The sequence below is a fragment of the Sprattus sprattus genome (assembly GCF_963457725.1).
Source record: "Sprattus sprattus genome assembly, chromosome: 2".
NCBI classification, from domain to species: Eukaryota; Metazoa; Chordata; class Actinopteri; order Clupeiformes; family Clupeidae; genus Sprattus; species Sprattus sprattus.
The window spans coordinates 30,605,742-30,633,670 of record NC_137921.1 but is presented as its reverse complement, the minus strand read 5'-3'; the positions used below and the strand labels follow the sequence as shown (position 1 = coordinate 30,633,670).

General features: G+C 43.5%; 2 protein-coding genes across 2 annotated transcripts in view; one reads left to right on the top strand and one right to left on the bottom strand.

Annotated features, from left to right (window-relative positions):
* The window catches only part of cyfip1 (cytoplasmic FMR1 interacting protein 1), a 70,118-nt gene that overhangs the window by 8,433 nt on the left and 33,756 nt on the right, over positions 1-27,929 (bottom strand). Inside the window, exons 15-25 of the mRNA XM_080833328.1 lie at positions 27,212-27,359; positions 19,361-19,514; positions 18,844-19,000; positions 18,626-18,722; positions 18,108-18,184; positions 17,835-17,943; positions 15,557-15,676; positions 13,580-13,779; positions 11,941-12,028; positions 1,691-1,834; positions 1,081-1,171 (exon numbers count right to left, since the gene is read on the bottom strand). Of these exons, the coding sequence (XP_080689454.1) occupies positions 1,081-1,171; positions 1,691-1,834; positions 11,941-12,028; positions 13,580-13,779; positions 15,557-15,676; positions 17,835-17,943; positions 18,108-18,184; positions 18,626-18,722; positions 18,844-19,000; positions 19,361-19,514; positions 27,212-27,359 (1,385 nt within the window). The remainder of the gene's footprint in view (positions 1-1,080; positions 1,172-1,690; positions 1,835-11,940; positions 12,029-13,579; positions 13,780-15,556; positions 15,677-17,834; positions 17,944-18,107; positions 18,185-18,625; positions 18,723-18,843; positions 19,001-19,360; positions 19,515-27,211; positions 27,360-27,929) is intronic.
* On the top strand, positions 9,411-10,088 carry fndc9 (fibronectin type III domain containing 9; the record flags this gene model as incomplete). The annotated part of the gene is made up of 1 exon (XM_080832920.1): positions 9,411-10,088. The coding sequence occupies one exon, from the start codon at positions 9,411-9,413 to the stop codon at positions 10,086-10,088; it is 678 nt and encodes a 225-aa protein (XP_080689046.1).

The following is a 27,929-nucleotide window of genomic DNA, read 5'->3' as shown; positions in this document are numbered from 1 at the left end:
CTTATAACTGCATAAGTTTATGGAACAATTGACGAAAGCGTTCGCCAGTAGCAGCCAATCGAATTAGGCGGCGAAGCCGCCAAACAGGAAGTGAGCTCATGTCTCGGCAACCCTGTAATGTATCAAAACCAAACTTGGTACATGGACTGCTGACCCCATCTGGGGGACAATCAATACATTTGGTGACCTTTGACCTTAATTTATTCCAAAACACTAAAAAGTTTGCACAGGTCGCAAATTTGATCCGATCTTCACCAAAATTGGCACGGACTTTCTAAAGACCATGCTTTATCACTGCATTGCGCTCTGAAAGCATTCGCCTTCAACAGCCAATCGAATTTGGCCGATTCGCTGCATGAACCCTCCATTGCTGCTTGCAGCTATATTTTTTATAGAAGTTTTATTTCCCCCCTGCTGCTCTCAATTTCATTTTACAACCAGTAGGCTCTCAAGCCACCCACCTTTCCCCAACTTCCGATTACTCCATTTCTCTCTCTCAAATCCCCTTCCCCCACCCCCACTCCCCACTCAACGTCTGACAAATACTTGCAACCGTGCACAAATTGATTCTGTACAGTCAGGGGAGAGAGAGAATAGCTTGAAGAGAGACCCAAGGCTAATTTACAGTCAGTCAACCAGACAGCAGTTGATTGTGGTCGGGAGAGCAGGCAGAGTCTTCAAGGATGAGATTTCGTTTCAGATGACGCTGAGGCTAGCGTGTAACCATGAGCTGGAGGGATTTGCAATGCTAAGGATCACAGCGCTTAGAAAAGCCTCATCATTTGCATCTCAACAGGGACACTGACTGATCACCCACTATAAACACTTGCAGTATAGGTAGCGCATATATACATATTATCAGTGTTTGTGGTCCCAATCAAAACCATGGGTGATGTTAGCATCTTACCAGACCAATTCAAGGAAAGGCATGTTTACTTTAAAGCCCAATTCAAAGGTAATGCAATGGCAGTTCAGCAGAAACAGGAGCAAGAAACACCACACTTGTGTTGAATACTTGGGTGCAAATGCGTTGCTTTTGGCTTGTGCAAATTACTGTGGGGCACAGCCGGCTGTGCTTACCTGGGGAGCCGTACTCGTGGCGAGGCAGGCGGCAGATCTTGGGCATCACCTCCATAAGTGTCTTCACATACTGCATGATGGTGCCTTGCAGCTACATGAGGAAGCAGAAGAGTGCAGTTAGCACCCGTGCAGAAGAGTGCAGTTAGCACCCGTGCAGAAGAGTGCAGTTAGCACCCGTGCAGAAGAGTGCAGTTAGCACCCGTGCAGAAGACTGCAGTTAGCACCCGTGCAGAAGACTGCAGTTAACACCCGTGCAGAAGACTGCAGTTAGCACCCGTGGGAAACCCCTTCTGCCTCTGGTACTACACTTTGAGGTTAACAGACAGGACACCATTTTATGTGGAGAATCATCTAGTACCATGGGCCTAATGCTAAATTACTTGACAAGTACATTGCACTTTGAACTTGATTACTGTAGGATGTACTTTGAGTTAGTATTGAAATGAGGCTCCGGGTCAAGATCAACAACACATGAAAGTGAATCCCATTACGCAAATATGACTTCCATTATGCTGAACATAAGCGGAACAACAGAGACACCATGAACCAATTAAGTCATGATCCACTTTACTGCTCTCAGTGGTAACACAGGGAACTCTGCCATGCTCACCAGGCTTTTGACGACCTTCAAGAGCTCCTCCATCACCACGGCGATACCCTGGTAGCCCAGCAACCTGCACACTGCCTTGATGTGGGGGGGCCCCACAAAGTTCCGGTAGAAGCCAAAGATGCTGCTGTAGGCCAGATTCAGAGCCTGCATTCAAACAAGACAGAGATAGAGCACAGGCAGTCTGATTAGAATCGGGTTTCACAGAATAAACAGCCACATCATTTCACTGGTCAGGTTTATCAGGCTTCACTTCCTGGAATGTTCTTCAACTACAACAACAAAAAGTCCTTTCATCAATATCAACAATCGTTTTTTTAAGGTGTTTTTGGAGGTTATGCACAAAAAGCATTGAAAAGCATTGAGAGTTTGACTACTCTGCTCAAAATGACTACAGAGACAAAGCAGATTGCTAGAAGTAAACAAACACACAAGAAAAATAACTTGATGATTCAAACAGAGCATCAGTGATCACCAGGGACGTGCAGTCATAGGAGGCGTCATTTTGAAAAGTAAAAAAAACAAAATATTAAAAAAATATATATTTTTTTTTATAATAATCATATATATTTATGTATTATAATATAAATATTCATATTTCTCTAGTTATCTGTGTTACAAGTGTCATTTCTGCATGATTCCGATCATTTCAAGCATTTTTATTATCAAAATCGCTGAATTTGAGCATTTCCGGTTCCCAGTGACAGTGATCAGCCAATGGCCATGTGGCGTGCCGTCAAGGGAGGCAGATGCATTGGAGTCTATGGGCAGGGTAGGCAGTGCCTCCCCTAGGATTGCGAAATCACTCCAAACTGGGTTTTACGCATGCATGCGCAAGCGTAGAACCTTTTGAGTTGAGCTGAAAACGCATTGAAAAATATTGCAAGGGAGGCACGCACTACCACTGCTTCAAGAAGGGAGGCGAGCGAGAGGGCACTTGTTGGGTATATAATCTGACGTTGGATTTCATCTTCACTTCTTGAGCTTGACAGCGAAAATGGAAGATTGCATTGCTAACCTGAAGCAGTTCTCAAAACTGGACTTTCAGTCCAAACAAGAAATGATTGATAATGGGAGACCAATGCCGGTGTTGTACCCGATTCAGCACCCCCGTCAGAATATGCACCCCCTTGACGCACCACTCGCTTGCCTAAACAAACGCAGGGGAAAATACTATACTACGATTTCATTATTTGTGAAAGAGATCGAAGAGAAGAACACAAGTGATTACAGTCTTTAGAACTGTTCTAAAGAGTACAAACAACCGATGTTTTTCTATGCAACCCTTGACGCACCACTCGCTTGATCGGAAAGGAAAGCAGTTCGCCTAAATAAACGCATGGAAAAATACTATACTACGATTTCATTATTTGTGAAAGAGATGGAAGACAAGAACACAAGTGATTACAGTCTTTAGAACTGTTCTAAGAGTACAAACAACCGATGTTTTTCTTTCAAAAACCTCGGATAATAGCGAACGCAAAAGAACACCTTTTTGTTCTGTGGAAATATATAGCCTACCCAAGCCATGACTTCAAAATGAATTAATGTAATTTTTAATTAGCAAGTTGAATGTATTTGACACGGTGTTTCACAAGACTAAATAACGAAATGCAGTGTAGGATCTAACAGGAAGTGCAAATAAGCAGAAAGTGCAGAATATGTGCATATGAATGGCAGTGGTATATACTAGGATAGTATAAGATACAGTATGATACTGTACTCTGCTTACTCATACTAGTCCCATGTCTGTACTCTGAAAAGCATTTGATGATCGGATCAACAGAATTCTTTTAAAGGGGGGGGGGGGGGGGGGGGGGGGGGGGGTGGTGTGCATATCACGACAGGCCAATTTCATACCATGCAGAATAAGCACCCCCTGTTCAATTCTGCTAGGAAGGTGGCACATGCATGAAACTCACTCTGCCTACTCATACTAGTCCCATGTCTGTACTCTGAAAAGCATTTGATGTTGGGGTCAACAGAATTCTTTTAAAGGGGGGGGGTGCATATCACGACAGGCCTATTTTCACACCGGTCAGAATAAGCACCCCCCTTAAAATAATTCTGTTGACTCCAACATCAAATGCTTTTCAGAGTACAGCCAAGGGACTAGTATGAGTAAGCAGAGTGAGTTTCATGCATGTGACACCTTCCTAGTAGAATTGAACAGGGGGTGCTTATTCTGACTGGTGTGAAAATAGGCCTGTCGTGATATGCACCCCCTCCTTTAAAATAATTCTGTTGATCCGATCATCAAATGCTTTTCAGAGTACATACATGGGACTAGTATGAGTAAGCACAGTGAGTTTCATGCATGTGACACCTTCCTAGTAGAATTGAACAGGGGGTGCTTATTCTGACTGGTGTGAAAATAGGCCTGTCGTGATATGCACCCCCTCCTTTAAAATAATTCTGTTGATCCGATCATCAAATGCTTTTCAGAGTACATACATGGGACTAGTATGAGTAAGCACAGTGAGTTTCATGCATGTGACACCTTCCTAGTAGAATTGAACAGGGGGGTGCTTATTCTGACTGGTGTGAAAATAGGCCTGTCGTGATATGCACCCCCCCTTTAAAAGAATTCTGTTGATCCGATCATCAAATGCTTTTCAGAGTACAGACATGGGACTAGTATGAGTAAGCACAGTGAGTTTCATGCATGTGACACCTTCCTAGTAGAATTGAAGAGGGGGGTGCTTATTCTGACTGGTGTGAAAATAGGCCTGTCGTGATATGCACCCCCCCCTTTAAAAGAATTCTGTTGATCCAATCATCAAATGCTTTTCAGAGTACAGACATGGGACTAGTATGAGTAAGCACAGTGAGTTTCATGCATGTGACACCTTCCTAGTAGAATTGAACAGGGGGGTGCTTATTCTGACTGGTGTGAAAATAGGCCTGTCGTGATATGCACCCCCCCCCCCCCTTTAAAAGAATTCTGTTGATCCGATCATCAAATGCTTTTCAGAGTACAGACATGGGACTAGTATGAGTAAACAGAGTACTGTATCATACTGTATCTTATACTATCTCATTATGTATATACCACTGCCATTCATATGCACATATTCTGCACTTTCTGCTTATTTGCACTTCCTGTTAGATACTAAACTGCATTTCGTTATTTAGTCTTGTGAAACACCGTGTCAAATTCATTCAACTTGCTCATTCAAAATTACATTAATTCATTTTGTAGTCATGGCTGGGGTAGGCTATATATTTCCACAGAACAAAAAGGTGTTCTTTTGCGTTCGCTATTATCCGAGGCTTTTGGAAGAAAAACATCGGTTGTTTGTACTCTTTAGAACAGTTCTAAAGACTGTAATCACTTGTGTTCTTCTCTTCCATCTCTTTCACAAATAATGAAATCGTAGTAGGCTATAGTATTTTTCCATGCGTTTATTTAGGCGAACTGCTTTCCTTTCCGATCAAGCGAGTGGTGCGTCAAGGGGGTGCATAGAAAAACATCGGTTGTTTGTACTCTTTAGAACAGTTCTAAAGACTGTAATCACTTGTGTTCTTCTCTTCCATCTCTTTCACAAATAATGAAATCGTAGTATAGTATTTTTCCCTGCGTTTGTTTAAGCGAACTGCGAGTGGTGCGTCAAGGGGGTGCATATTCTGACGGGGGTGCTGAATCGGGTACAACACCGGAGCTAAAATGTTTGCTTCAAACAACGGGACCGAAGGTATTGACATTGCATTGGAGTGTTTCATGTTTTCCAACGGGACATATGGGCAACACAAACCTCGCTAAAGGCTGCTAGGTGCAGGGGAACCGTGAATGGATTACGAGCTTGCGAGTGCACCAACTTTAAATTATACCGGTCAGTAGAACATTTTGGTATTGTGTGCTATGTCTGTGGTGTTTAACTGTTTGCTTGTTAATACGTTGTGCAAATAAATATGTAAGTGTCAACTTCGAATTCAAGTGTCCGAGTTCAACTGTGTAGTGTTGGGCAAGCTACTAGATTTCTGTAGTGAGCTAAGCTATCAGCTACTCTACAATAAATTCAGCTTCACTACACAGAAGCTATCACTCAAAAAAAAGTAGCAAGCTGAGTTACATAAACCTATCAAAAGTAGTTTGATACATTAGAAGCTACTTTCAGTTAAACTAACTGCATGCCAAGTCAATGCAATTTTAGGCATCAACACAACTGTCAGTCAGATAAAAACGGTTGAATGGATGAAATTCGTGCGTTCGTATGTTTATGTTGGATGTCATTGACGTTGACAGGAACTTTTTCTTTTGATTACAAAGAAGGCATCTGAAAACATATTTAGTTTCACTCGTCTCTTTTAAGTGACGTACTTTTGAAGGTATGGCTGTTGAGTCAGGTATTCAAATGCAGATGAAAACAAATGAGTGCAGAAGACCTCGCGTCTATTTCGTGCATTTTCGCAATTCGACTCCCTGAGCAGACAGCACGGACTTTTCACTTTTTAACTTTTATCATCTTCAGCTGTATCTAAATATCAACAGCATTCTAGTTATCCCGTTGTCTAGAATCTGCATGCAAACTACCCATTTAAAATTAGCGGAGAATTATTTTTAAATGTATGAGCAGACGATATCTATCTATCTATTTTCACTCGTCTCGCCTAAAGTGATGTACTGCTTAATTTTTGTGTTTGATGGCTGCAGGGAAGCCTGTTATGAATGAACATCAGAAAGATCCAGGATAAATTAGCTTTCGAGGACGCTACTGCGGTACTTGATCAATAAAAGAGCTTAGCTAAAAGTTGGTTGGTTTTGTAGCAAAAATAGCAACGTTACTGCCAAGCTACTGACAAGTAGTTAAGCTAGTAGGGTCGCTACAAGTAGTGACGCTACTGCCCATCACTGCCGAGTTGTGTAAAAGGTTATATTTACCCTAGACAAATTGAAATGAGCCATATCATTGGTGGGAGGGCTACATACGCTACCTTGTAACTATTAATATCTTATTTGACACGGTGTAAAAGTTCAATTACCACACCGATTGTATGTTCGTAAAAGTCAGTTGACTATTGAGCCGCATAACTTCTTATAATAATAATCGTTTAAGAGTAATAGTATTAGACAATAAAACATAACGTTTTTTCAGTTCTGGTGAGATGACAATTTTTAAACCATAAGCATATATACATGTGTGATGTATACATTTCTATTTTTTTTTAAACAACTAGACATCGGAATGACGTAATCACTTCCGGTTTCTGTGCCTCACCAGCTGCGAACCTCACCGCACGTCACTGGTGATCACAGTGACTCTGATCCCTCACCTTCCACAATGCAGCACCGCTGTCCCAAGCTCAACGACACCCCTGTGGGCTGGGTTCTACACCCCTGTGAGCTCCACGACACCCCTGTGAGCTGGGTTCTACACCCCTGTGGGCTGGGTTCTACACCCCTGTGGGCTGGGTTCTACACGAAGGCTCTTCCTGTTAAAGGAGGACATCTTTGCCCTCACAGTCACTGTGAGCCCAAACAGCTGGTGAACATAAGGCTCTGGTTTCTGTAAGGTTCAGACGGCGCTCACTAGCATTGGCACTATAGAGAATTAAAAAATTACAACCGGATTGAAACGAATAGAGTGCACTCTCAGAACAGGTTTTCAGGCGTTTTCTGTGCTGGAGTGGTATTTCATTGAGGAGCTGGTGGAAAGTAAGTGGCGAGTGGTGAAACTATGTTGGGGTATGCCTGTGGGGACGGGGGGATTTAAATGGACATGTCATCTCTGAAGGGTTCAGACTCATTTCCCCCCCCGGCTATATACCGCTAACTCACAAACAGGAGAGACGATGAAGAGAAGAGCACCACTTGCGCACAGCAACAGTAGCACGGGAGTAGCCGTGGCAGCAGTGTCGGTAGTAGCCTTGCCACAGCAGTAGTAGCCGTGGCAGCAGCAGCTTTAGTAGTGTCTATCTCCCTTCCCCTCTCTCTCTCTCTCTCTCTCTCTCCCTCTCTCTTCCTCCCTCCCTCCCTCTCTCCCTCCCTCCCTCCCATCTGCACACAGAAAGTCTGACTCAGAGGGAGGAAAAGGGAGAGGAGAACAGATGTAGAGTTCTCTCTCCACTTCTGCACTCAGACAGTCTGACCCACAGGAGGAGGGAGAGTAACAGACGAGTGCAGACGAGCCGGATGAAGCTTGAGATGTGGCGACAGACCTGAAGACAACCAGGGAGCGGAGCCCTCAACTCTACGAACGCCACTACAGCTGGCAATCAAGCGCTACCACCCACCCATCCTCACCTCTCCTCTTTCGCAGTAAGTCTCCCGCTTGCTTTCCAACCGTAGTCGATAACACATGTACATAGAACATATGAGAATCATTTAAGAGTATAGGTGGCTCTAACGTAAGGAACGTAATCAGCTGGGGCAGGAATATGTGCTTCAGCTAAGTGTATTTAACCCTTTAAGAAGTGCGTTTGCCACGATTTCTGAAACAACTTGCCAAAAAGGTGGGGGTTTGGTGGGGACTGTCCGGCACTGATCTAGAGTTCGACTGTCAGCCATCTAAAAAAAACTTTTACCAGAGGAAGTGACAAAAAGACGCCTCACTGGCTATATTGACTGCGCTGGTTCTAGTAAGTATGGATTGATACATTTCCATCGGTTTTTCAAAAGGTTGGAACTTGCATCAAAGGATGCTTGGATGCAGAGCCGAACATCAGCAGAGCAGTGATTAAATACATTAATAGTGACTATACTGACTGGGACTTGAGATGCAACGTATTTCACAGATTAAATCTTTAGGAAGGCTGACAGTAACAGACTGCTTTGATGCAGAGGAAATGGAAGGTTGTTTTCACATCCTCGTCAGAGTTCTGAAAAGGCCGGCTTATTTTGGGTCACAAGTGATCTTTGATGAAGCTCCAGAGTTGAGGATCTAGTTCAGATCCTTAGAGATGAACCACCTTTTGAAGCTTCTAAATGTAGAAGCTTGAAGTTATGGAAGACTTGTAAAAAGCGAAAACGTCTGCATAGCTCAACAAACAGTCAGTCATTCACAGTCACAGAGCTAAACAGAGAGTAAATGCAAATTGTGTAGACCACTTTCCTTTCAATTGTCAATGAAAAAACTGACTGCCATGGTTATCTGGTCTGGAAAATGTAGTTTTCATGAATACAAATTCATTGAGAGTGCTGATGAATTTGGGATTGAGTCCATTCATTGTTATGCCTCTAGAGGATGAGCCAAATTGAAAGACAGGAGAGCCTTTAAAAACACCGGTGACTGATAGGGAATTGCAAATGTGTTTTCGGTGGGCCGCAGAGAATCTGAATAAAATATCCCTGCAATGTTTACCCACCTATCTGCAGGAAATTAATTCATGATTTAGTAAAAAAAAAACACTGAATCCTGCTGCCTGAAGCGGATTTAGCCGGCACAGGCCAAAAGACAGGAGAGCGCTGGGCTGTTTCACTGCATCAAATCTCCATATACGCTACCTGATTCCTGCACCAGACAGGTTTCAGAACAGAATTTGCTGCATGGAAAAATCAAGGACATTCTTTAGTTTAGATGTGAGCGACCACCAGGAAACACTTAATGGACTCAATGGTAAATCAAGCAGGAGAATAATGAATACTTATTTCCCTTTTTCCCTAATGCAGGTCAGGTTGCCTAAAAACTCCACACAGAGAAGTTCCCAGGAACCTCAACAGTAAGCACTCTTTCGCTCCTCCCCCACCACATCACGTCACCCCACACCCCTACTTAACACCAGCATGCCCATCACTGTGCAAAACATCACGGCCACATCCGCCACGGTCAACTGGCCCTCGGCACCCGGATGCCTGGACACCTTCTACAGCGTGATGTACCACCCCAACTGGAACAGCCTGCTCATGGGGTACACGCGCAAGAGCTTCCTACGGGAGGACCGTGTGCCCGTCAGCCAGACCAGCACCTTCCTGGGCAACCTGAGCCCGCAGACCACCTACATCCTGTGCATGACCTGCCAGTCGGCCAAACCCTCGCGCGAGCAGTGCCAGCTCTTCAACACGCTGGACGAGGGGCCGGAGATGGGCGGCGGGCAGCAGGACCTGGCCATGGGCGTGTGGCTGGCCAGCAGTCTGCTGCTGCTGGTCATCGCCCTGGTGCTGCTCTGGGGCTGCCTGCAATCCATGTGCATCGCGGAGGGGCAGGGGCAGGAGCAGGAGTCGGGGGAGTGGGGCCAGACCCTGGTGCCTGGAGCAGGGGGTGCGGTGAAGGGTACAGATGGGACGAGGGACGGCAGCTTCTACACGCCCAGCTGCACAGAGGAAGAGGAGGACGACGACTTCCAGCAGGCCACAGTGCTGGAGAACCCCTTCCATGTGGAGCACGGAATGGGGCGCATGACTGAGGCCCAGGGGTGTGAGCTGGGGATCCTCTCCAAACAGCGCAGTGGAGGCCCAAACTGAGACCCATGAAAATCTTTTTTTTTTTTTTTTAAATGGGAGGCCATTATGGCTTCAGGGACGGAGATAATTAATGTTGTGTGAATTACAGAGCAGAGTGTCTGTGATGGCAAGAGCAAAAACGCCAGATATTTCTTCAGTGTTAAATACAGGAGACAGCTTATTTTTTCTTAGGGAATCCTACAAAATTTCCAAGGAATTCATAAAGGTACCATCAAACACATAGATAGCACAACATGCCTTCAAGTCAAGTAGGCTTTGGAGAACCTACAAGGACAAGCCAATGAACACTGAAAGGTTCTCCTCCTTCTAAAAGTCTTTTTATGTGTCGTTGTTCTGTGAAAAATGTCAATGATAGCTGACATTCAAGCACACAAACAAACAAATAGAAAAAGAAAGAAAACTACTGCCTTAAGGCTAAAGTCTCTTTTTGAATAGTCGGTTGACAATTTGCATCATTGTTTTATTGTGTTTAAGCTCCATGTATTTCCTATTTATATTCTGCATCAGCAGTCTCTGTGACACAAAACATGAGATGTAATCAACATGGACAGAGAGAACACCTGCATGTTTCTAAGAACCTTTTCTTTCTTTTTTTCTTTCTTTCTTTCTTTAAAAAGTCATTACCATACCATTACCAGTTGTGGCTCTGCTAAAAAAAGATAATTAGCCTCAGTGTGAAAGCACAAAATGAGAACGTCGCTTCCCAGCCCTTCATTAGCCTCGACTGAAACACAAAATGAAAAGAAATAAAATGAATATCTTGTGCTCGGACCCTGAGGGGTGTTCTTAAGAGCGTACGCTGCTGGAGCGTGCTTCCATAATGTGAACAGTTATGGAAACATATACAGGAAATGAGACCTCATTAAATCAGGTAAACGGTGGAATATAGCAAAGGGAAATGAATGATGATGATAATGATCATCATTTTAGCTGTAACAGCAATCCTGTGCGTGCCTACAGCATTTTTACGAGCAAACCATATTAATCCCTTGATGTATATTTCATACTGAGGTGGCATTCAGTCAGAGACATTATTCAACACTCTGTGTGATGAGCACCATCTTTTTCTTCACACCCCTATGGTGCGTTTCAAGTAGCAAATCATGAATGTAACCCAGGGCTTCTGCACAATCCTGGCTCTGTAAATGGGAAACAGCTCTATACACTATTTCAGCAAATCACCACGTTGCTTCAGGAGCACAAAAGTATTTGATTGTATTTGATTGGCTGTATTGTATTTGATTGACTGTTGAACTCAAGTATGAACAATCTTTGGCCAGAATCAAGAACTGCATCTTTTGATAGCAAATTATATTACCCCTTGAATCCGTGTATCATTCGTTCATTTGTTTTTCCGATTTAGACGAGAATTGAAAAAATGAAAACACCGTTTGATTTCTCGTTTTTCCCTTTTCAAAACCAAAACCAGAAATCGGATTACGGTTCGTTTTTTCTCGTCTAAATCGGAAAAACAAATGAACGAATGATACACGGATTCCCTTGCATGAATATGCTTGAAATTTTAGCAGCAAATGTAATTCGAAGCCATGATTTAAATTTCCCTTGATATGATGGACATGCTCCCTCTCATTTAAACTCTATTCATTTGAATCTCCCTTCGTATGATGCAGACGCTCAGGGGTCCGACTCACCTTTGACCTCTACAGGTAGATGCTCAGGGGTCCGACTCACCTTTGACCCCTACAGGTAGATGCTCAGGGGTCTGACTCACCTTTGACCCCTACAGGTAGATGCTCAGGGGTCCGACTCACCTTTGACCCCTACAGGTAGATGCTAAGGGGTCAGACTCACCTTTGACCCCTACAGGTAGATGCTCAGGCGTTAGACTCACCTTTGACCCATACAGGTAGTGGGGCTGGGCGTTAGGAGGCTTGTCCCGCTGGAACTCCTGCGAGAACGGAAGGACCGTGCGGACAAACCTAAAAAACAAGAGAGAGAGAGCGAGAGAGAGAGAGAGAGAGCGAGAACAAGAAAGAAACACAAAGATTAGATGAGAAATGTGAGACGATTAGATGATTTGTTCAAGCAGAAAATAATGACTAAAATGGGTTACATTTCTAATAAAAGGTAGAACGAAAGATTGAGAGAGAGAGAGAGAGAGAGAGAGAGAGAGAGAGAGAGAGAGAGAGAGAGAGAAGCTAGAGAGACAAAGGGAAACATATACAGAGACAGGTGGTGAATAACAAAAGAGAAATAACAGTAAATGGTCGACTCCTCAAAAGTCCCAGGCAGCACAGAGGGCATACAGGCCAAACCCCCGCATGGTGTCTGCTTCCCAATTTGCACATATATGCAAATATATATGATTTTTTTTTGTATATAATGAGAGACACACAAAGACCATAACAACATTAAAGGACCAACAGTCGTCACTGTGTGATGCAAAAATGTAGTTTTAGTTTTATTTGATAATTGTTTTTTTTGCTTTGATAATTGTTTATCCTGTCATGCCATGCCAAGGGACAACGGATGAAATCTAGCTAACCTAGCTAAATCCGGTGCATTTACATTTTTCTGGGAAATGTTTATCAATGTACACTGTCCCTTTTCAAATAAATGCATAAATAAATAAATATATTCCTCCCAGTATGCTCAGAGAGAAGTGGACTGCTAGTTAAACATGTTGGTCTGGCTGGCGCCTCGTCAACAATATAATCCTAGAGAAGCAGCCATTCAAGCATCAGGTCGGTCTGAGTCTGTGCTCACCTAATCAAAGCATCCTCACCAAACTCCTGCGTCGGCACCCCAACGTTCTCTCTCTTCCACCTCACGCATACTTCTCTGTTTATCCTCTCTCTCATCTTCTGTCTCTCTCCTTCTCTCTCTCCCTCTCTCTGTCCAGTGTCCTTGTTTCAACCCTGTCTAGCTCTATCATTTCTGTGGCACAACAGGTCAGAAAATCTGTGCCATCTCCAAATATTTTTCTCTCTCTTTTGGAGGGGGATAAATGGCTCAGACCTCTGGTTCGTGCTCTGGAACACGATTGTGTTTGTGGCGGCATGACAGAGAAGGGTCTGTCTGGGGTCTGCCAGATCTGTTCACCAGACAGAGATCTCAAAGTCCCCCCCCCCCCCCAGCACCCACTCGCCCAATTATCCCTCCCTTCAAATCCTCGCCACAAACGACTCCGTTATCTTTCTGCCTCTCATTGTTAGGCTGTCAAGCTTCCTCTCTTCAATTTTGTTGTGAGAGAACAAAAAAAAAAGAGCAAAAAAACGGAAGCGCTTGTCCTGCAGAGAGAATGTGTTGCCACTACACTCTACGGGGGAGGATCCCGTCATAAATGACTGTATGATGAGTGCCAAGAGTGGCAACAGTGGTGCTTAGCTTTACGGTAGAGCTTTGCACTTCTACATAATCACTCACTCAAAGCACTCTCTTAGACAAGAAAGGGGCGAAAGGGCTAGGTACCGGGGGGCTGACTAAGAGGATGGGGCCAATGTTATTGTCGTGTCTGATGACAGCAGTACCTGTTGGTGGAGCCGTTGTAGCAGTAGTTGGGCAGGAAGTCGTAGTTGAGCTCCCAGAAGACGTGCAGGGTGATGCGGCCGTAGGGGGCGGACACGTTGTGGTTGGCCTCCCGGAACATGGCGTCCATGCTGTCCAGCGTCAGGTACTTGCTGAGGAGCTTGTGGGTCATGCGGTTGATCTCAAGGAGACCGTCCAACTCCTGAGAGACATAGGGACACAATTATGAGACAGATGCTGGTGTGTCGTCATAGGAACACAATGAGACAGATGCTGGTATGTCGTCATGGGGACACAATGAGACAGAGGCTGGTGTGTCGTCATAGGGACACAATGAGACAGATGCTGGTGTGTCGTCACAGGGACACAATGAGACAGAGGCTGGTGTGTCGTCATAGAGACACAATAAGACAGATGCCAGTGTCGTCATAGGAACACAATGAGACAGATGCTTGTGTGTCGTCATAGAGACAGATGCTGGTGTGTCTTCACAGGGACACAATGAGACAGAGGCTGGTGTGTCGTCATAGAGACACAAGGAGACAGAGGCTGGTGTGTCGTCATAGAGACACAAGGAGACATATGCTGGTGTGTCGTCATAGAGACACAATGAGACAGATGCTGGTGTGTCGTCATAGGGACACAATGAGACAGATGCTGGTGTGTCGTCACAGGGACACAATGAGACAGAGGCTGGTGTGTCGTCACAGGGACACAATGAGACAGAGGCTGGTGTGTCGTCATAGAGAGACACAATGAGACATATGCTGGTGTGTCGTCATAGAGACACAATAAGACAGATGCCAGTGTCGTCATAGGAACACAATGAGACAAATGCTTGTGTGTCGTCATAGAGACAGATGCTGGTGTGTCGTCATAGGGACACAATGAGACAGATGCTGGTGTGTCGTCACAGGGACACAATGAGACAGAGGCTGGTGTGTCGTCATAGAGGCACAATGAGACATATGCTGGTGTGTCGTCATAGAGACACAATGAGACAGATGCCAGTGTCGTCATAGGAACACAATGAGACAGATGCTAAATGTGTGTGTCGTCATAGAGACAGATGCTGGTGTGTCGTCATAAGGACACTATGAGACAGATACCAGTGTTCAGCCTCATTCAGCAGTGCGTTACACCAACCAACCCGCGAGGATCATTTGCATTTTTGCCAATACAATTCCATGACTTTTCCATGCCTTTCAAGCACATTTTTATGACCATACATTCCCTGAGATGTCTGTGCATACAGGAAAAACGAGAAGGCTTGTCACCAGAACTAAGACGAATACCTTTTAATAGATGCTACTGAGTAGCTCCTGAGTAGCTCCTCCTCAGGTAAAGGTGGAAGAAACGCAGACACACACACACTCATTCCCTCACTTACAAATCCCTTTCTACACGCACACACATACTCTCTCCGAGGGTGCTGGTTCAGCTGTCTAGAGGCAGACGAGCTTCTACCTTAATTAATTCTGCTCTGAGCTGCATTTCAATTGCCTTTGCAGATGGGTTTTCATTTAATCCACACCTGTGAGATCAAACTGCAAGAGGCAAACACACAAGATTAAATTCTTTCATCTCCCTGACAAAACATCTCAGCTTGTAAAAGGTTTCACCATAATTCACCCAGCTAATATCCAGATGTACCCCGTACATTCACAAACTCTAACAGAAATGTTGCAGAACATGCTCCGATACACAATGCAATGTCCCCATCTGCCTAGTTTATATTATAATGTCCTTTCAAGTTAAACTCAGTGCAGTCGTCCCCGGTGAGTGAGCACCATCTAATACTGTGCGTTTGTGCTATTAATGTGCTAAGGAAATTACATGTTGGCTATAAGAAATGTCTGCATGTGAGACCTTTATTTTTTATGTTTTCCAGTTTTGCATTGCATGCCACATCGGCATCTCAAGAAAAGGTGTGTGCGTTTTCCATCTGTCTGTGTGTGTGTGTGTGTGGCAGTGCTCACCACGATGGAGGTAAGGTCCTCGCTCTCGAAGCGACTGATGGCCAGCTCCAGGGACTTGTGGAGTGCGGCGGACACCCTCTGAGTGATCAGCCTGTTCAGGTCTATGGAGCGACCCAGCAGCTGAGAGACAGAGATCACAGATGGGACAAAATCAAATCAGATAGGATGGACCGTCACAGGAGATAGACAGACAGACAGACCAACAGAAAAATTAATGTGGGGCAGAGAGACAGATCAAATCAGACTCGGACATAAGGACAGACCCAGAGACAGATAGACAGACAGAAATAATATGGACAGAGACAGTTCAAATCAGATGGGACGTAAGGTCAGACCAAGAGACAGACAGACAAACAGAGGAAATGAATAGGTGAGGAACAGAGCCAAAATCTGAGGTAAGACAAGACAACTCTGAGATTGTTCTTAAGTCCTGACACAGAGACAGACAGACAGAGGAAATGAACATAGCCAGATCTGAAATCAGATCAGACAAGACACACAGACAAACACAAAAATAGAGATACAGACATGTAGACAAATAGATATGGTTAGACAGGTAATGACAGACAAAGACAGATTCAGGGAGACCGACACGAATGAGGAGATGGACACAGAAGAGAGACACCCAGGTACACAGAAACAAGACAAAGAGAGAGGCAGACAGGTACTTATAAACAAGGCAGAGAGAGAGAGACACACACACACACACACACACATAGGTACACAGAAACAAGACAAAGAGAGAGAGAGACAGGTGCACAAGACAAAGAGAGAGAGAGAGAGAGAGACACACACACACACACAGGTACACAGAAACAAGACAAAGAGAGAGAGAGACACACACACACACACACACACACACACACAGGTACACAGAAACAATACAAAGAGAGAGAGAGAGAGACACACACACACACAGGTACACAGAAACAAGACAAAGAAAGAGAGAGAGACACACACACACAGGTACACAGAAACAAGACAAAGAGAGAGAGAGACACACACACACAGGTACACAGAAACAAGACAGAGAGAGAGACACACACACAGGTACACAGAAACAAGACAAAGAGAGAGAGAGAGACACACACACAGGTACACAGAAACAAGACAGAGAGAGAGACACACACACAGGTACACAGAAACAAGACAAAGAGAGAGAGAGACACACACACACAGGTACACAGAAACAAGACAAACAGAGAGAGAGAGACATACACACACAGGTACACAGAAACAAGACAAAGAGAGAGAGAGAGAGGCAGACACACATAGGTACACAGAAACAAGCCAAAGGGAGAGGGAGAGACACACACACACACACACACAGGTACACAGAAACAAGACAAACAGAGAGAGAGAGACATACACACACAGGTACACAGAAACAAGACAAAGAGAGAGAGAGAGAGGCAGACACACATAGGTACACAGAAACAAGCCAAAGGGAGAGGGAGGGAGACACACACACACACACACACACACACAGGTACACAGAAACAAGACAAAGAGAGAGAGACACACACACACACACAGACGAGGCATGAGCAGGTGTGGAGCAGCAGTGATGAGCAGACTGACGTGATGGGATTGATTTAACAAGAGCCAGGGATATCAAAAACTCCTCAAAACGAGGATGAGTGACACATGACAGGAATGAGCTGACAGTCTACAAAGCCGAGGAGAGAGAGGCAGCCTCAGGTCTATGTGCACATGAACGTGCCAAAGGCAGTTTGTCAGAGATAAAAAGGCTACTCAACCCTCGATGATGATACACTACAACAACTTCACCATTCCGCAGCACTCATTTAATATTTTAAATCTTTCAGAGGTACATTATTAATATAACTCAAGGAGCTGCGCAAACTACACTCAACTCCTTTAATGGCTACATTTGATAGACAGATCTGATCATTTTTCTGATGTGCTGCTCTGGTTTTCATGGCATTGCTGCACTGAGAGAGGCACAGCTGGGGTTAGGGAATCAGAACAGTTTGAGGTAAAAAGATTAAATTCAACAGCACTGTTCAGCAAAGCTCCAGCAATTATTCATGGTTTCCAAATATTTATGCAGAACCCAGGGGAAAAAATTACACACAGGACTACATACACAGTATCCTAGTTGAAATTCATGGAACTATTGTCAGATTTATATGCAAAAAACAATTTGGCGCTGAATCTAATCTCATGAGTTTACATAATTACATGACCATGGGGATGTTTGTGTCTTATGGAGACCATTCAATTTCAAAACCCCCTGGAGGCTAGTCGTCCTCACCTGCACGTGCCTCTGCTTCAACAGCGTCTCGTAGCGGTTAGACGCCGGCCATGGAATGTTAGCACCCTGGTTCTTACAGTCGGTTCTCAGTCGCTTGTCCAGGAGAAGGCTAGTGGACACACACACACACACACACACACACACACACACACACACACACACTCCTTATAATTATCTCCATGCTCTGAGCTCTGTATTGTGAAATACTAAAGGGATAAACAGAATTAAAAATGTCTGCAAAAAAAATAAATCTGAGGAAAAAGCATTGGGTACCTTCCAGCCAGGATTTTGTAGTAGGCGAATATCTGATCAGCAAGTTTGTAAACAAACTGGTCGAAACAGAGGTTGACCTGGCACAATAAAAAGGGAAGAGAATTTTAAAGTCTTTGAAACATGACCAGCATTCTAAGCTAGTTTAATTTCTTGTCCTGAACAAAAGACATGGAAGAGCACAATGGCTGATTGCAGATCCCTATTCAAGAAGCAGTTGTACTTCTACAATGTCCTTCGCTTATTTTCCAAAGGAGCTTAGAGAAGAGAAGACAAACAAATCTTGTGTGTGTGTGTGTGTGTGTGTGTGTGTGTGTGTGTGTGTGTGTGTGTGTGTGTGTGTGTCTCCATTGTTCCCCTGTGAACACCGAGCCCATGTTCTATTCATTCTTCAGTATCTGACATGTGCAAACACAGACACAGCTTATGTTCATTCAATAGTCTCTATATGAGCAAGAGGCCTGTTGTGTTGTGTGTGTACAGGCTGGTACAAGGCTGTGCGTAGACTGAGCAGGCTTTACCTCAGCCTCAATCTCGTCGTAGAGGAACTGCTTCTTAAACTTGGTCAAGGCGTAGTGTGCACTGTCGTTGTAAAGGTCCAGGGGGTAGAGCACATACCTGCAGAGAAAGTCACGGTCACATTGTGAACACACACAAACACACACACACACTTCTGCATCCCTGTGCAAGTGTTGACCTGAAGACAGAAACAAGTGAGCCGGTGACTGGTGACACTCACTCCATCATGGATGCCTCCTTGGTGTCCAGAATGTGGTCGGTGAGGATCCAGGGCATGGACATCTCGATGGGGAACTGGATGCGCCGTCCCATGGTAAGCTCCAGGAAGAACTCTCGGAACCACAGCTGGGACAGGTCACAGCACTGCTGAAGGGTCTCTGATGGGAGAGCCAGAAAACAACAGGAAGTGATGCATCTCACCACTGAAGGAGGATGAATGGGGTACACGTGGGGTACAGTAACTATGGCAATAGAATGCCTCTGTGTTGTACATTGAGTCATTTCACTGAAACGGAATAAACAAACAACCAGAAGAAGCTCCTGAGTTGCTCCCGAGTTTCATGGGTTGGTAACGTAAGTACTCCCCTTCAGGTGGCTTAGAGTAGTGGTGGAAAGGGGGGTCAATGACCACACAGTCAATGGCCCTCAGATCCTGCAGAGCTTGTTCACAAAGTGTGTGTGAGAAGCTCACCGCTGAAGTTGAGGAGGTGCGCGTAGAGTGTGTGTGAGGAGCTCACCGCTGAAGTTGAGGAGGTGCGTGTAGAAGAAGGACTCGCGGTGGATCTTCTCGATGTCCAAGATGGTGGGACCCTCCAGGCTGCTGCGCAGGGTCTTCTTAAAGCCACTCTTCTCTGCTATGAGAGACTCCAGCATGGTCCTCACCATATACAGCTGCACACAGGAGCAGGGGACCAAGAATGGCACAGTGAGAGAGGGAGGGAGAGAAAGAGAGAGAAGGAGAGAGAGAGAGGAGAGAGAGAGAAAGAGTCAACGTTATGGATGGTGACAGAGGAGAGAGAGAGAGGCAAGAGAGAGAGATATAAAGAGAGAGAGAGAGAGAGAGAAAAACAGTCAACGTTATGGATGGTGACGGAGGTGAAACATAGCAAAGGACAGTAGTATGGAAATAAACTCCATATTCACAATTTCCCACATTGCTATGGTGACCAATTACGGACGTAGGCACAGCAACGGAATTAATAAATATCAAAAACAAAATGAGTCATCTGTGCCCCCACTTAATTCTTCGCATAACATCTCCCCCCCCCCCCCCTCTCTCTCTCCATCAAACACGACCATCATGACTACAGGGGCGAGGATTCTCCCCTGAGAAGGCTTTTTTTTAACACTCTCAGAGCCAGCAAAGCAAGGCTAGGGCCAGTGGTGAGGGCAGTACACAAAGCGATCAATCAGGTGCCTGGCGGAGGAAATAGATTGAAGCAGCAGAGTTGGAAAGCACAGATATCTGGCCCTCACGGGGGGAGAGCTATCGGATGGCTATCTTTCAGCCCATGGCTTACTCTGTTTAGCCTGCAGTGTTGTCTGATTACAGCTTAGCGGAGGAGGGATAGCGTCTGGGGGTGGTTTGCTAACACGCACATACACACTCACTCACACTCATGACACGTGTGCGCACATACACACTCCCACGAACACACTGAAGAATCAATTCACCGTCTCATTTCAGCCTTGCCTTGAAACTGGCTGCTTTGAATGAAAGTGTATTCATGGAGTTGAATACACCCTTAAACACAGTTTTTTCAGTGATGATTTATATATTTTTATCAGCACATTTATATATTTTTTTTTAAATAAATGATGGAAACTCTGAGAAATCTGATGATGGGAAATCTGCCTCAGAGTAACAGGTGACGTTTGGCATGTGCTCCCCAGCACAAATGGAGCCTAGATGTTCTGATCGATGTCTGGTATTAAGCAAATGTCTGGTATTGCTTGGGGCCACTGAAACCATGGAAGTGAAATTGCATTCCCCAAATGGAGGTGGGTGGCATAGAATGGGTTTTAAACTGCTGTGCTATAGTGTTAGGTGAAAATTCACCCTAATCACATACAGTGCCACTTGAAAGTAGGGATGCACCGATACCACTTTTTTACAAACCGATACGAGTACGAGTATTTTTATTTGTGTACTTGCCGATACCGAGTACCGATACCTCCAAGATTTGGTTTCCATGAAAGATTTTATTTTATCCTCTGCAGGTTATGTCAAGCCTATAGTACAACATTAACAGAAGGCTATCCCAAGCCAAAAATAAACAGAGCTTTCTGGTTTAAACAAAAATAAAGATATAAAATATAGACAGATGGCAATTTAATTTGCTGCATAGTTAACAACACAGTCTGCTTAACAAAAAGTGAACAGAACTATCCTGGATGATAAGAACATGAGCACAGTTCAGTTACAAAAGGATCAACAACTCTCTTCCTCCCCTTCTCTCTCTCTCTCTCTGTCTGTGTGCGTGCGCGTTTTTTTCTTTTAAAAGACGTCAGTAAAGATTGGTTGCTTGGTCTCTTAAGCCACTGGCATGAGTGAACTTTGTGTGCTTAGCACTATGGTGCGTCTTCAGATGTATAATCAAATTGCTTGTGTCAAACGAAGTACTTTCCTTTCCGCCCCTCGACACTGTAACAGTGCAGATCTTACACTGTGACTTGCTCCTGTCATCATTTATCTTAACCTGTTACTGCAGTGGGATATTTCGCCTTAATTTGGAACGATTTGTACTTACACATAATAACACTCAATATCTGAAGTTGTACACAAGATACAAAGATCATTCATATCTTAAATTGAAGACGACAAATGGGCCAAGACATGCATTCACCTCCTGACTTTTATTTTCATCATTAAGTATCAATTTCAAAGCATCATATACAGAACAAAATGTAAAAAATTTAAAAAACGCCTTTCATTTTTATGTTTGACAGTGTGTGGATGGTTTCAAGGAAAAAAAAAACTGTCATGTCCTATATTTCCTGATTCACCATGTTCCTGAGAAACAAAGTACAAAGTTTGGAGCAGAACTATAAAAATGTCCAGGTGTTGCACAGCAATATCTAAATGGTGCATTCAGGCGTCTCCAAGTGTCCAAAACCTCTCCAAGCTCTCCAAATGCATAAAAAATGTTCTCATTGTACATCATTGTTTTTTTTCGTTGTACAGACATATATAACTCCATTTTAGACTAATATTATAATTTCTTTTGAGATTGGATTGTGTCACTGTTGGAGACTGTGCAGCTGGTAGTAGTGGTGGCGACAGGGGTGGTGGTGGTGGTGGTGGTGGTGGCGACAGGGGTGGTGGTGGGGGTGAGGGTGATACTGAAGCTGGGGCTGGGTCACTGCAAGATAAAAACGTTGGACAATATCAATATTTTGACTGGGTCATGCCTTACAATTGAATGTTGCTTCATGTTATTTACTAAGCTAATGCACAAATATGTAAAATGTAAACATATGTAAAAAACACCATAGTCAAGTTGAAGTGTGATAATAACATAGGCATTATGCATTCAGCATGCATTTAGCAGATGTAAATAAAACATTTCTATGCGATTTGAGGCAAGAAGCAGGTTGTGCTATGTTAGTATGTTGTAACCTACATTGCAGCTACGTAAATACAGCAGCAGCATGCTAACCAATATCCATTACTAACAAACTACATCCCACAATGGTAAAAAAAAATAAAGCACTAAAGAGAATAAGGCATATGCATAGCTTACTGGTATGCACTAAAAAGTAGTTGATTTAAATTACTTACGCATCGAGGATGGCATCGATTCCATTCACTCTTCCGAGTCCATGCTAGTCCATGCTGAGTCCATGCTGAGTCCATGCTAGCATGCTAGTCCATGCTGAGTCCACTGGCTTCCGTCGACGTCTTCATCAAAAATCATCCCATATATTTCACTCATCTGCAATCCTCGTCTTGCCATGATGGATGAGTACAAGGGAGACAAATTGCAGCCAAAAATATGCACAAACAAGCCCTCAGGATCGTGTGGACCAAACCACTTGCTGTGCGCATTTGTAGGTAAACAAAATGGCCCATTGCGCACCGAGAGCGCAGCTGGAACACTTGAGTTACGCTTTCAAAAATCTAAACTCCAGAACTGAGCAATCAGGGCAAATGACCTACCTACTTTTTTGGTAGAATCTCTATTATTCGGTAAAACAGGTGTCAATCACTACTGAGAAGTCTTACAAGAAGTGTAAAGTGATATGATAGGACATGCCTAAGCAGCCTCATGATTGAGAGCTGATGCCATTGGTGGTAATGCCTGTCACTCATGACAAACATGTGTTTAACAGCCAATAAAATCCAAAGATTCTGAAAGAGGGGGTCTTAAGCTTTGTAACGATGTATAACATCACGTGATAACTTCGTGTAGTGTTGTCAGGAAGAGAGCGAGGAGATCGTCATCAGAAATATACAAGAAAGTGAACGTTTTTTCTCAATGTCGTGAGCAAGTGAATAAACAACTTTATGGACATAACCATGCAGTTCAAGTCTGTTTTTTTAGATGTTTTGAAGGTAAATGAATGTTCTATAACGTTATTTAAGGTACGGATAATGCAGAAACACATTTAAATGGCTTAGTTATGGGAGGAGGCTGCTCCATATGTAAAAAATGAGAATGTGTCATGGTGTGTTTAAAATTGTATTTATTTGTAACGGATGCATGTAGACAACTGAAAATCGGTTTACACATAGTTGGATTACCACAACAAAATATTAAATGGGAGTTTGAATCATATTTTCAGAAATAGAATTTTCAGGATTTGTTTTGGCGATTTATCCAGTACGGGCCCGCCCCCGGGTCCATTAGGGGGCGTTAAAGCAGTAACAGGTTAAAATGTGTCCAAATCGCCGTTAAGGCAGCACAACGGTATAGCGATTTCTTACTAGAGTTTAATGTTGACAATGAACTGGGCTACGTTCTTGCAGCCAAATTGACACTTGCCTGAAGTTTGACTGTGTTAGGGAAGTTGTTTGCAACCTAGCCAACATAGCCATCACAATAACATTGCAAAGAAGTAAACGCAAAAGCACTTAATATTAGCATCAGGCGGAAAAACGAAAAAAAAAACGTAATACTAGCATCAATGTCCAAGAGTGTAAAAACAACCTTGCTAACATCGCTAACGGGATGTCTTGCTAGCGGCTACTTGCTAGCGGGTGTTTATGATAAACTAGCAACTCAACAAGATTCCTGAAACACAAAACAAGACAGACGTCCTCTTTTACACTCACATGTCCTCCTTTCGAGACCTAAATGCGTCAGGGTAAAAGAGGAGAAAACAAATACATTCCCGTCCCCGTCAATCAACCGTAGCAAATGGCAATAATATGTTATAGGCGCAGCGTCGCTAAAGACAGTAGGCTAGCCCCTACACTTTGCCTATGTAACAGCAGTTCTAAGTTAACTGCAAAACATAAAATAACCGAAGATAGCACTTACCTTTACTGGAGGTCGTACGTGTTAAGTTTTAAATCTCTAGCGAAACCGTTAGCTTACGCAAGCCACCTCCACACATCGTATCCAAGCTGTTATTGAATTTATTTAAACTGCAAGTTCAACCTCAACTTATCTGTCTGCAATACTGCTCTCAGCCTCTATGCAACTCGCCGCTCTCACACCTGGCAGGCATAGACAGTAGAGAAGAAAACACAGGCGTTAAGACGCAACAATGGGTATCGGTTTTTGGTATCGGTAATTTAAAACGAGTACCAGTACGAGTATTTTAACGAAGTATCGACCCGATACCCGATACTGGTATCGGTATCGGTGCATCCCTACTTGAAAGTATGTGAACCCCTTGAGCACTTAAGCGTTTTCTGTTGTTTTACCATGATTTTTAATTTTTTTATCACCAATTTTCCATAGATGAAATGTCAGGTTTATGTTTATCATTTGCATGTACTTGTTTAGAGGAAATTGTTTGAGAAGCTGAAAAACTACATGAAACATGGAATTAGTCCATTTCAAAAGTAAGTGAACCCCCAGCTGCATTGATAAAGTCAAGCAGGTAACAGATTCAGTGAAACTTATTTGGGTGAATAATAAGTCAATTGAGCAAACCGATCATCTGAGACATCCTTAGGGAAAGGTTTGGGCAACACAGATTAAAAGAGAGAGGAAACCAACTAAACTACTGTAGTGCCAAGGTGTACCCACACAGATCAACAATGCCGAGAGGAAACGAGATATCCGAGAACATCAGGAAGAAGGTACTGACAGCCCATCAGTCTTGGGAAAGCTATAAGACCATCTCCAAAAGATTCCAGCTCCATCCATCCATCCAAGACAAATCATTTTGAAATGGAGGGCATTCAACATGACCGCATCTCTGCCTAGAAGTGGACGCCCATCAAGACCATCACCAAGAAGCACCAGAAGAAGAATAAATCAGGTAAAAGTCAACCCACACATCACCTCTAAAGAGTTTCGGACCTCTCTGGCAGCATCTGGGGTAAATGTACATGGGTCTACAATCAGACGAAAATTGTTGGTTTTGATCGTGACAAAATAATTCTATCTCGGACTCATCTGTTTAAAGAAGGGACTTCCAGAAGGCCTTTGGTTTATCCAAGTGCTCTCGGGCAAAGTTGAAACGGGCAGTTTTGTTCTTTCTTGAGAGCAGAGGCTTCCTTCTAGCAACCCGATCATGAATGTCATGTATATTCAATTTTCGTCTGATTGTAGACCCATGTACATTTACCCCAGATGCTGCCATAGAGGTCTGAAACTCTTTAGAGGTGATGTGTGGGTTGACTTTTACCTGAATTATTCTTCTTCTGGTGCTTCTTGGTGATGGTCTTGATGGGCGTCCACTTCTAGGCAGAGATGCGGTCATGTTGAATGCCCTCCATTTCTAAATGATTTGTCTTGGATGGATGGATGGAGCTGGAATCTTTTGGAGATGGTCTTATAGCTTTCCCAAGACTGATGGGCTGTCAGAACCTTCTTCCTGATGTTCTCGGATATCTCGTTTCCTTTCGGCACTGTTGATCTGTGTGGGTACACCTTGGCACTACAGTAGTTTGGTTGGTTTCCTCCCTCTTTTAATCTGTCTTGCCCAAACCTTTCCCTAAGGATGTCTCAGATGATCGGTTTGCTTAATTGACTAATTAAGCACCCAAATAAGTTTCACTGAATCTGTTACCTGCTTGACTTTACCAATTCAGCTGGGGGTTCACTTACTTTTGAAATGGACTAATTCCATGTTTCATGTAGTCTTTTGGCTACTCAAACAATTCCCTCTAAAAAAAGTACATGCAAATGATAAACATAAACCTGACATTCCTTCTATGGAAAATTGGTGATGAAAAAAATGAAAAATCATGGTAAAACAACAGAAAACTCCTAAGTGGTCAAGGGGTTCACATACTTTAAAGTGGCACTGTAGTGTGTTTGTAAAGACAGCGTCCAATGGGGGGCACGGTAAAAAGCCGATAAAGCCCCCCACTTACGGGCTACATTGCCCGAGGGGACACAGGTTAAAGTCTGGCCTGATGTAATTTCCCAATCCTCTCCCCACCTCTTCTCCACCTCGATTCCTGTCATATCTTCAACTGTCCTATCCAAATAAAGGCATAAAAAGCCCAAAAATAAATCTTAAAAAAAAAAGATAGCGTCCAATTTCTCAGCTATGATAGGAAGGCTTTCAGACGTGTAACCTGTTCCTGGCAGTATGAAAAACAAGGACTCTACCCTCCTTCCCACCTCCTGCAAATAACTTTTAATTGTTCTTGAAATTATTGTACACACAATTACAATCCACATCAGAAGCTCTTGTGAATATGATTATAAAAGGAAGAAGCACAGATGCTAGCGACAAGATGACAACAAAATAAACAATGTTGAATCAGAGCATATTCTTGTCCGTAGATATGCATTGATGTATGCGCATGTGGTTTGAAGACAGATGGGCGATGAATGCCGTATTATCACAGGGGAACTGCGCCAGTCGATAGTGAGCTAAAGCCAGCAGCCTTCGCTTTCTTAATGCACAGAAACTGTGGTTAGGATGTTTGTTGAACACATCTTTCAAAGTGATTATACTATCTAACACTTCTTACTCCAGAATAATTAGTATTTGTTTTTTGACAGCCGTGGTGCTCGGCCATGGTTCCGCTAGTGATATAAAAACAGCACATCATCAGTGGCTCCCATATAGAACGCACAGATCAAATCCTTGTGCACTTTTTCTTTGAGGTGAACATCCTACCTACCAGTTTGTCATCTGCGTAAGACAACATGCGTCACATTTCATATGAAAAAAATGTTCAAACAACCTGGCTCAGTGCAAAGAAATGCTCTCTAAAGTCTAAAAATGCAGAATGCAAAATAAAATGATCAGCCTAAATCAACTAGAATAAATAAGTAAATAAATCAACCCAACTGCATCCATAATAAGTAATTCAGTAATTTGGGGGGAGGGGGGGGGTTCGTTAGAGAGAGAAAAGAGACTTGATGCCCAAGTGAACCGTCTAAGGAAGGCAGGGATTGTAAGCAGATACGAGGTTTGAGATGAGGACTGGGAGGAACAGGCTATCCTGGTACCTGGGTGCTGGAGGGCCCAACGGCACGGCGGGGAACCTTGATGTCGAAGCCCCCCTTGGGGTCCTTCTCCCCGCGGAGAGCTGGGTCATTGTGGGGCTCGCGGATAGTCTCCCAGTCACAGATAGTCTTACGGATGGCCTGAAGAACACTGGAGGATTGGAGAAGAAAAACACACCTGTTTTTTTAGAAAAAAATAAGGGGAAAAAAACACACACACACATCCTCCCACTGCTCTCTTGTAACTACGGTAAACTGCTTTGCCGATTTCTAAGCTGCATTTGAAAGCTAAAGAGTAAAACTAATTTCTCCTTTGAAAAAAAACAACATACAGCCGCGGAAAAAATTAAGAGACCACTTCAAAATTATCAGTTTCTCTGGTTTTACTATTTATTGGTATGTGTTAAAATAAAATTTACATTTTTGTTTTATTCTATAACCTACTGGCAACATTCCTACCAAATTTCAAATAAAAATATTGTCATTTAGATCATTTATTTGCAGAAAAATGACAATTGGTCAAAATAGCAAAAAAAGATGCAGTGTCTTCAGATCTCGAATAATGCAAAGAAAACAAGCTCGTATTCATTTTTAAACTACACAATACTAATGCTTTAACTTAGGAAGAGTTCAGAAATCAATATTTGGTGGAATAACCTTGATTTAAAATCACAACTTTCATGTGTCTTGGCATGCTCTCCACCAGTCTTTCACATTGCCG